We start from the raw sequence: 10,649 nt of genomic DNA, 5'->3' as shown, positions 1-10,649 counted from the left end.
GCGGTCGAATGTTGAGGGACACATTAAAACTCAAGGTAAATCGTAATCGTTGCAAATACAGTGTTTTAAAACTGATGACATTCTCTTATTAGTATACGTGCTATTGTAACCAAATGTACCTTGCATACAGAAAGGTTTTTGTTCGCGTATTTAGATTATTTTCAGTTGTTTAGACTGTTCCATATATTTTCCATATATTTCAATTTGTAGTTAATTTGCTAATAATATTTGTTAGTTCTTGAAAATTAATATAAGTGTTTGTTCTTTTTCCATATAGATGGACAGATCACGATTACTGCCCGTGGATTTACCTGCGATCACTGTCAACAACAATGGCAGTGTTAAAGGCAAGGCATCTTTTGTTCGGCGATTGGCAATAGGATTTGTGATTCTATCAGCCATTTTAGGCCTTTTATATGTGCCAGCGTATCACTCCGCTCAGAGTCCATTCTCAAGCTTAAGTGACACTCCATCCTCTGCAGAACCTCTTGGCAACTCCCGTTTGATGGCATCCGTGGGTACGCATCTATTGTTTAACATCCTTTAGTCACGATAACACAATTTTGATAAACTTTAAGAATATATAAGTATATAAATGTATATTAAATAGAGTATAATAAAAAGTATATTTTAAAATACTTTATAATCTGATTGCAACATCCTTGGACATATATTTGATATATAATTACGATTTAGTATAATATGATATAAAACAGTGTTTTTTAATGATACAATAATATTAAAAAAGTAACACATTTTACATGGTCTAAAAGAAACTGACGCAAATAATTAATTTACAGCACAATTGCCTGGATGGTCATATAACACATCAAGAGATCTCTGTGTTTATATTCACCCGGAGAATAATACATCGATTCTCAGTCCTACTGGCATCTGTTCACTACCGCCATACCTGCTAATAATTATATGCTCGGCAGTCGCAAATCAGGAGGCCCGCGCTGCTATTAGGAATACTTGGGCCAATAAATATAATTTAGACAATTTGTACAATTCTACAGTAAAAATAGCATTTTTACTAGGAAAAAGTGACAATGATACACTCAACGTAAGTATTCTTTACAATTTTATTCCTGTATAGAGAATTACTCTTACAGTATGTTAATTTATTGCGCTTCTTTTTAGAATTTGATTGTTGAGGAAAGTTCTCAGTACAATGATATTGTGCAAGAACGTTTCTTTGATACATATAACAATTTGACGCTGAAGTCGGTCATGATGCTGAAATGGGTGACGTCGAATTGCTATCAAGCTAAATACCTCATGAAAACGGACGACGACATGTTCGTAAATATTCCCTTGCTTCTGCAAACGCTGCGCTCGAGAACGCAAGCGGAGATTCTCCTAGGTTCTCTCATTTGTAACGCTAAACCGATAGTGGATCCCAAAAACAAGTGGCAAGTATATCCTTTCGTCACTATTATTTAGCAGGACGTTATGGAAAAATAATTTAACACAAGCAACGATTTTAATTACGTAGGTATACACCCAAGTATATGTACTCGGAGAAAACATATCCAAACTATTTATCAGGCACAGGATATGTTATGAGTACGGGTATTGCGTCTAAGTTATATCAAGCAGCATTGGTAACACCGTTGCTACACTTGGAGGACGTATACGTCACGGGTTTATGCGCGAGACGCGCGAAAGTCCGACCCGTCAACCATCCTGGATTCAGTTATATACCTCGCAAAATAGATCCCTGTGTGCTTAGGAACGCTATTACCACGCATAAGGTTAACGCGTCCAATATGTATGTGATTTGGGTAAAAGTGAATGATACAAGCATTCCATGCAGCAATCGTACTCGTACCGATAGAAAACCAATCGTTCTGAGCAGAAGTGGGAGAAATGCCGGCTATTACGTCTTTAAAAGAAAAACTATAAACAAGTGCGTTTAAATATACTTCTGATAATATTGATTCTATACATTATAAGACTAATTTTTTATCGAGCTTCCTGCTGAACGCGAGTGGAATCAAATAGATGAGAGAGAGGAATGGTGATAAGAGAAAGCTATGAATCTCGCAATTTTTCAGAGCTTTAAGGAAGTTTTCTTCGATTCCTTATGAAACTAATTATTTATTTACGAATCTCTTTGCAAACATCGAAATATTGTCGATTGCTTCCTATTATTATGCAGCTTTATATATTTATACTTATGCAGCTTATGGATTTCATCATAAAAGATGTAATTCAGATTTCGAAGTGATAAGATCAGTTAATTTTCGCAAATCTTCGATTCTGTCAGGCTGTGTCCAATTTCTATTAGTTTAATATTAAGTCACAATTAATATTAAGTCCTTTAAGTTTCACACAAGTAAGACTACAGCCAATTTGCACTGATTGTCTAACCGTCGTCCATCGGTTAACGGTTCACTGTCTTACGAATTATGATTTCGCGTGTAGTATAAATGGAAACAGAAAGTTTAATTGATTAGTATATATATTGACGTTAACCGACATCGGTGCAATTGGTACTATACGTGGAGCGATCGTGACAAATGACACTGGAGGTTTTGTATATTTTTCTATTTAAACCAAAGTAGTATTTAAGGATACGCTGTCAATTAGACCTTTTACATATTTTACATTATCTTTTTCGCCTCTTTATGTAAAATATGAAGAGAAAGACATGAAAATGGCAAGATCTGAAACAGTGTTACGCCCGCGCTTTTAGGTTTGAGCCGAATCGAACTGTTAGTGGAAAAAAACGAAGTGTTCTCTTGATGATAAACCGTTGTCTGTAAACGAACGCTCTAAAGATTTCGTGCCAAGGGTCCTATTCTCGAAAAATATCGCATACGATATTTTAGGAATGTCACTAGAAAATCACACTTTGCAAGTGTGCTATTGGTTGCAGAGTGTGATATTTATGACATATTGTATGCGATATTTTTCAAGAATAGGGCCTCTGAGACTTTTAGGGAGAAACACAGACTTTTGCATAACGCATAATATACAAACATAAGAAAATTGATTGGTCCATTTCCTCATGCACATGTATATGGACTAATCAATTGTCTTATGCTTACGCGTTATGCATTATGCAAAAGTCTGTGCTCCCCGCTTTATTCTTGAAATATTTGCGCCAATGGCCAATTGCGAATAATCGCATTTAAAAATTCCCTAGAACGGTAATAATCTCCGTGACAATTGCAATGAAGCGTATACGCATTTTTTTCTTTATAATGTTTCAAATGTTATGTAATATGTTTTTAAAGAAACGTATACGTATTTAATGAGTGTAATAAAAAACAAAAGTTCTTAAAACAAAGCGCAACGCCATATTAAAATTAAATATCAGTTTTAATAAATTGTAATACAAGCTCTAATAATTAAAAAAAAAAATTTCATACGAGACCAGACTTCTTTTGAGCTGATAGAAATATATTTTATTTAATTATATCATTTAAATAAAACCAAAGCAAGAAATTTAATACAAATTGTTGAATTATATTTAGTTTTTTAAATAAGAATATCAGCGATAGATTCCATAATTAAAGCAAGTGTAATAAAATAATATAATAATGAAATAAATATTAAATAAAAGCTTATTTGTACATAGGTTATGATAGCATTACGTTTTTTGCAAGTGGAATCATACAGGACTACACGATTGCCCTCTATGCGCTGTATATATTTGTCCAATATTTATAAAAAAGATTATATATTTTTCCGACGTTGCCAAGTATATCATTCAATACATAATTGAAAAGCGTATACGTTTCTTAATGCGAATACCGTAAAAGAATGTTCAAGAATATCATTTCGGAAGCATATACGTATTTCAACCATTCGATACATATGTAATATTGTGAGTGAGTACGCAAGAATAGAGCCCATAAGCCGTCAAGTCGTACAGATGTTCTCATTACTTTACGTGAGATTTGTAATTCAGCTGCGAATAAATTTGTTCTCCGAAGCTGTCAGTTTTCACTGCTAAAAGAGGTGACGCGAGTGCGAAAACACGTGCGAGTCTCACATACGGGCGTAACATTTTTGGAGGCTCGAGTCTAGGAGGAATTCGAATCTAGGACCTCTCGCGATACGATCTACGAGGAAGAAGAATATTACTGTGTCATGAACAGTTTTTTTCGAGTGTTAGACTTTTTGATTGTCACTTCCTAATGACATTTAAATCGTACATTTATCTATGTAACGTAAACGTAAACAATTTCCCAAAAACATGATTTTGTTATGATCTACAAAAATTGACAGTTGAATACCTTGTTCAAATATCTATAGCCGAAAGTCACAGGGAAACAAAGCTTCCTTTATTTTAATAATACAAATAATGCTGTTGCTTCCACGTACTTATGCGAAATTATTTAGGAATGTAATAGCATTATATAATATTATCTACATATTTCAGAAACTCTTAAATAGCCTTATGTTTTTCTATAATATACAAATTAGGTATGAAAAAATTGCTTCCTCAATTTAGTAATATAAGAATGTAAATATTTATTTTCTATTTAAACAACAAAATAATGACTTGTGCTCATGACTTGATTTGAGGATTCCATCTCTCATTCGTATTTTTAAATAAAGTTGATCTTTTAAATTTATTGGTATTCCAATTAATATTAATAAAAAGTTTTATAACGTAAAAGTATTGTGTTAATTATATTTCATTATGATTCGTTTTACATTTTTGCTTTAGATAATTAAAAGAATATAATCATACTTTAAAATTAAGATATGTTGTTTTTACTTGTTAATTTTGCAAAAACCGAGCGTCATTGCATTCATTGCATTCGTGTAGATTTCCCCAGGAAGACTTTGTTAAGAATGACGTTTATTCAAAATACATTTTATAATTAAATATTTTCTTTATGTGTCTTTAAGAAACAATGTTCAAGATACAAAAGAGTCTCCGTGTTTTTTAGTCCACACATTTTTACATTAATAAAATTATATGAATATAAATGTGCATTTTGCAGAGATAAAAACAAATTTTTCTCTAAAACATTTATTCAACTTTGGTATATTCGAATTGAACTATTTTGTATGCGTGTGCTTTTTAATATTATTTCCGCAAAACACGGGAATTGCGTATGAATTTTATATATTTATGTGCATATTTATATACTTTTATTACAGCTTGTGGATTTGATTTTTCTTCAAAAGCAAGTTCCAGATATATGTATACAAATTACACTGGTTTTAATCAATTCCAACAATTATATAACGGAGCGTTTATCGAAAACGAAATAAACGAACATCAAATGATATTGTAGCGCGGCAAAGCTTTTGTTCCAATTAAAAAAAAATTTAATATTCGTAAATGTTAGATCGCAGTATAGTTTGCAATCCATGATAAAATTTATTTATTGATTGAAAATTTGTTTAATGAAGCCGCACTGCGATATTAGAAAAAAATATATTATACTATAAAAAGATAGTGATAGACCATTAAGATAGCTGTTAAGTGCTTGACGATATAGCCTAACACTTGCTAGAATCTCTGATCCGAATTCGGGTAGGAACTTGTTATAATTTAGTTTAAGTATAATTTGAAATTTGTAATACACCGCGTATATCGTTTAATGTTGCATCAGGATGATTAAGAAATTGAAATGGCGAAGAAGTTTGCGGGGGTAGTAAAATCACTGTTGTATGCTTCAAGATTGCATTCCATGATCCATGACGACGAGATGTTCGTAACTTAGGGTGAAAATGTTTGAAATGATTCTATGGAATACCCTAGTGGCCTTAGAAAATTTATTTCATTTTATAACAATAGATCTGTGACGCTGAATTTTTTTACCATTAGTCTCTGCTAAGCCATTGTAATATTCGGTGCTATGCGACATCTGAACGCGAGTGTTGGCGAGCTGTAATATAATTATTGATATATATTTGCGAAAAATACATTACACAAATGTAATACAATATACTATCATTTTACAACTTCCGTCACTCTTCACGTGAAACATAAAAATCAGCCGAAAGATACACCTCTTTCCCTTTTGGAGATACATGGATACATCAATTTCGACGGTCGTATATGAAACATAAGTTAGATAAATCATTTTATATCATATTATAGTATCAATACGCTGTTTAGTATCAATCTCTGCGTTTCTAACGCTTTTAAAAAAGGACATCGATTCGTACGTTTGACTAAATGTAACAACAGGGATTGCTGCATAAGATGAATGTAAATATTGTTATGTTGCATTTCGAATAAAAAACAAAAAGAACTTTGATGCAAATATTATTTATTAAAAATACATATATCAAATGAGTTTTACGCACGCGCATTCGTTTTACGTACATAGGAACTTTGCTTACAACGCTAATCTTAATAATATAAACTTCCGAGTTTTACATGCATTTTTTTTACGACTGACATTTACAATCAAGTACGATGTATGTACATACCATCGCGAATACACTTTTATATCGATTTAATGTGTGAATTGTAATTGTGCAACGAAATGTTTCAATCTAACTTCAACTTGTAACTGTTACTACCGATTTTGTTTGACGTTTCAAAATTTTGGCCGTTCAAGACATTTTAAAATTAATATTAATTTTTTTAGATCAGAATGAAATACATGAATTTGCAGAATGTAACCATTACAAATATCATGATAAAGATAGAGCATTATTTACGTTGAAATTATAATTAATATTAACTATACATGATATTTATGAAATATTGTCCATTATTGAAGAGGCAATCGCAGATCCGCTAACATTTATTTTTCATGAATTATAAGACAATTTACATAAATTATAAACTTGTATAACTAAATACACATCTAAAATATTATCGAAAATAATGATTAATGCAATTTAATAAATTCCTATAGTAGAAAAAAATTTGTATATACACCTAGCATTGCAGTATTATATGTATATAAAATAAAAGATTAAAAATGGAGCACGGAATGTACTATAAAAATAAAAATCAGATCAATTTTTGTTAGAATTGCATGATTAACGAGCGAATAATTCAATGAATAAGTGCTAAATAGTCATATCCATATTTTTTATCAGTTATGTATAATTTACAGACTATTATTAGACATTCTTTTAAGGCAGTCAAGTTATTTCTACACATCATTTTTGCAATTTATATGTTAAAAATATCTTGAAATTATAAAAGCAAAAGTATACATACAAAAAGTTACTTAATTATTCGAGTATTATTTTATTTTATTTTTGGTTTACCTTTTTTTATTTCTAAACAGATGTGCGGTGAGTTTGAGTAGGTTTTTTTTTAATGGTATCTGCCTTTACCTCTTCGGTAAGACTGAATGACGTTAAATCATTTATTACAGAATTTACCTGATGGTTGAAACGTCCACGCCTTACTACTGAGGCGATAATTTCCCCCAACTGTTTCTTACACCGTCTCTTACTTTCTTTCTTTAATTTATGGTTATTAATGAGTTGGCATTTCAAACGGTCTTCCCGGTCTGGATGTTTCCAGTTCTCAAATTCTTCAGTTCTGTAAATTCTAGGTGAACAAGTATCACTGACAAGAGACAAAGAAACCTCGTCACCGCGCGACGTGACCCTAACATTTTTGATGGCATCGTCAAACATCTTTTCCCGCCAGGGATTGGTCTCGCTGTATCCTATACCCTCTTTATTCTGAGCTGTCGCGAGTTTTACAGGTTCCGTTATGCCGCATTCCTTTGCGGCATAAAGGAGCTCTTTACGGAGTCCTGGCAATTCACCTACCACACCGAGTTTTAAAACGGGATGGTTTTCAGGAATATCTAGTTTTAAAGCGTCCCATCTTAAATTTCGCATCGAATATCGATCATAATCTTGCTTCTCTGCATCTAAATCGATTATGCAGTCTTTACATCGCTTATCTGTCACTTTGTTTCCCTCGATACTATTTGTCAATTCCGGACTTAATTCTATTTTATGCCCAACGCTGTCCTTCTCATTTACACTTTTTCCGCTTTGTAATATATTAATTAATGTATTCATTCTAGACCTTCTCTCTTTAAATGAATTTGATACCCGAGATTTATTACCGTGGACTTCTGGACTTTGAGACATTGTTACCTGGCCTGATGTATCCGTCGCTAAACAAGTCAACAGCGTGCTTTTATCTACTTTTTTCTCTTTGTTTTTCTTCATCTTTTGGCAAAGCGTCCTAATCTTCGGAAAGTCATGCCTTTCTTTCTCTAAATTACAAGCGCCTAGTCGTGTCACTAGCATATGTATTCTTTTTTTATCTTTCTTCTTTCTGGTTCTGGACTTGCAGGACATCCAATTTCCATCAAATTGCAATATGCTTTCAATGCTATCTATTTCATGCTCCTTCTCCTCCACGTCTGATTCTACATTCGTCTTCCTATAGCTCGTGTCGTTCTCCCTGGTCAGAGTTGTATCTGATAGAGACTTATTTAAAAGTATTCTATCCTGCTCCGCGATCCTTTCCAATTTTCCACCTGATGACGTAAGATTGTGTCCCGTTGTTTCGTCCATCATTTCGCCGAAACATATTGAAGTTGTCTGATCGAGAGGAGGTTTCCTCATTAATATAGGCCTTGTAAATGTATCACAGCTATACGGGTTTGTAAGCGTAAGCTTTTGGTCATCGAATGAGACCTCTGACTTTACAAATGTTTTCCAGTCATTCCAGTTCTTAGTGTAACGTCTAGGTGTAAATTTTCTCCCACTGATCATGCATTCGCCTCCAAGGCGCGAAGCGTCCGTATCACTGACAACAGACAAAGAAACCTCGTCACCGTGCGACGTGACCTTAACATTTTTGATGGCGTCGTCAAACATCTTTTCCCACCAGGGATTGTTCTCGCTGTATCCTATACCCGCTTTATTCTGAGTTGTCGCGAGTTTTACAGGTTCCGTTATGCCGCATTCATCCTTACCGAGTCCTTTTCCTGTATTACGGAAAGAAAACAGTTAACAGGCAAATCTTTAAATTCGTTTCTGCATCTCGTTACCGTGCGTCACGGATAGCCAGATGAATAATTAAGAAAATATTTAAAAACTCTTGTGAATAATCAAGGATATAAAAAAAAAGGGAACGGGAGCGGTGATCGAGAATGCAGCGACGAGACGAACAAAACATTCGGGAGTTACGTATCGTCCATCCGCCATGTGGGGAAGGGATAATGCGCCGCAAAGTTCGGGCCGAAAAGAATCGCACCATACCTTCCGTCCAACCGCATTTCATCATCATCTCTCTCGCGCGGGACGGGACCATCCTCGCGATCGTAGAGGTGGGCAATGAATTTTGTTGCGTGATTCACGTGATTGCTTAGGTGGCCAAGTTGTCGGATGTATATGTATACTTATGTATACTTCGTCTTCGTCTCGTGCATTACCTACTCGACCATGCTAGATGCTAGGCTACGTTTCCATTTAACGAACCACGTTGCACTTGCACGCCGTGCACGCACTGCACGCGCACCACGGCTGCCAGTGAACTATAATATGCTATAAGGATACTAGCACAGATTTAATCTGTGCCCGCGGTAGCCAATCAAATTTGTCAACTTCTGCCACGCGTTTATGTATACATACATACATACTTTTTATGTACATACTTAAAACACATAACCTAAGAAATTACATAACCTGAAAGGAAACGTTGAAGATACGTAGTCATCATCCAGTGACATAAAAAAGAAAAATTAATAAATTAAATTATTATTAAAGATGCAAGATTCGAATAAAGAAAATGAAAATGATGACGTAAGTATATATACAAAAAAGTAATTTTTTTATATAAAATAAATTCTATTTAATCAAAATAACTAAATTTTATATGAATTTCTTTTCTATATATAGACTAATAAATTAAAGTATATATTTTGAAACGTAAAAGAATATTTTAAGTATTTTAGAACAATATACAACTTGTGAGATATATATGCTATTTCTAATGTTTTGTAGGGATCTGACCTCGTACTCATACCAGCCTGGATGTACGAAACCCACGGTCGTGAATACGATCGCCTGGATGGCGAAACCCATAACGAACCGTGTCCTGAGTGTCGACGATTTCTTCCTTTATTTTCTGACCCAGTTTTGCAACATGCTTTCATGTTATGGTTTAAAAACTTATAAACAATAGTGAATATATCTAGATATATAAAGAATATATGCGAGGCTACATATTTTCTGTATTTTGAAAAACATATTTAGATATAATCATTTTGCCAAGGTACAGATTCTTCATTATTAAAGTATGTACAAAATTTTTCCCTTATTTCTATACTTGATTTATAGTACTCATATATGATCCTGTACGACGAATTTCACGATAGGCAGTACAAAAATCATTATGATCTACATGATCAATTATACTTACAGATATATTTTCATTAGTGTTTATGTCTTGCTTTCTTAACCAATTATGCAAGCACACAATGGCTTGTACAATTTTTTCTGCAGTTTCGACTTTACTGATTATTGGTTTTCTTAATATTCGCCACTGAGAGGCAAGAATACCACATGTATTTTCAATAGTGCGCGCCGCCTGGCACGGCTCAATCGGTAGTTAAATATATTTTTTTCTTTATTTAATCCGCCCCTTCCTGGATATGGTCGCAACAAATATTCTTTCAAAGGGAATGCTTCATCTCCAACGAGGCAATATGGTAGTATGGGACCATTTTCAAAAA

At 33.5% G+C, this 10,649-nt stretch overlaps 2 protein-coding genes across 2 annotated transcripts; one reads left to right on the top strand and one right to left on the bottom strand.

The window, feature by feature from the left end:
* The first annotated feature begins 9 nt into the window (after nt 1–9).
* On the top strand, nt 10–1,950 carry LOC112465150 (beta-1,3-galactosyltransferase 1-like). The gene is made up of 5 exons (XM_025032568.1): nt 10–35; nt 278–518; nt 801–1,066; nt 1,144–1,415; nt 1,499–1,950. Exons 2-5 carry the CDS (start codon nt 278–280, stop codon nt 1,920–1,922), a joined length of 1,203 nt encoding a protein of 400 aa, XP_024888336.1. The 5' UTR covers nt 10–35; the 3' UTR covers nt 1,923–1,950.
* A 4,924-nt stretch (nt 1,951–6,874) lies between these two features.
* LOC112465151 (G patch domain-containing protein 4) lies at nt 6,875–9,311 on the bottom strand. The gene is made up of 2 exons (XM_025032569.1): nt 9,175–9,311; nt 6,875–8,900 (listed from the first exon to the last, which is right to left on the bottom strand). Exons 1-2 carry the CDS (start codon nt 9,224–9,226, stop codon nt 7,219–7,221), a joined length of 1,734 nt encoding a protein of 577 aa, XP_024888337.1. The 5' UTR covers nt 9,227–9,311; the 3' UTR covers nt 6,875–7,218.
* Between the last annotated feature and the right edge of the window lie 1,338 nt (nt 9,312–10,649).

The sequence above is a fragment of the Temnothorax curvispinosus genome, unplaced genomic scaffold (genome assembly GCF_003070985.1).
Source record: "Temnothorax curvispinosus isolate PA1 unplaced genomic scaffold, ASM307098v1 QBEX01014930.1, whole genome shotgun sequence".
NCBI lineage: Eukaryota > Metazoa > Arthropoda > Insecta > Hymenoptera > Formicidae > Temnothorax > Temnothorax curvispinosus.
This window is presented reverse-complemented; position numbering and strand designations above follow the sequence as displayed.

What these genes read in the sequence shown, in the direction of transcription:
- LOC112465151 (XM_025032569.1), bottom strand. Translation starts at nt 9,226, where the DNA reads ATGGTCCCGTCCCGCGCGAGAGAGATGATGATGAAATGCGGTTGGACG. An exon ending in GAAATGCGGTTGGACGGAAG is followed by an intron (nt 8,901 to 9,174) that starts GTATGGTGCGAT and finishes TCCGTAATACAG; the next exon opens with GAAAAGGACTCGGTAAGGAT.
- LOC112465150 (XM_025032568.1), top strand. Translation starts at nt 278, where the DNA reads ATGGACAGATCACGATTACTGCCCGTGGATTTACCTGCGATCACTGTC. An exon ending in CCGTTTGATGGCATCCGTGG is followed by an intron (nt 519 to 800) that starts GTACGCATCTAT and finishes ATTAATTTACAG; the next exon opens with CACAATTGCCTGGATGGTCA. An exon ending in GTGGATCCCAAAAACAAGTG is followed by an intron (nt 1,416 to 1,498) that starts GCAAGTATATCC and finishes TTAATTACGTAG; the next exon opens with GTATACACCCAAGTATATGT.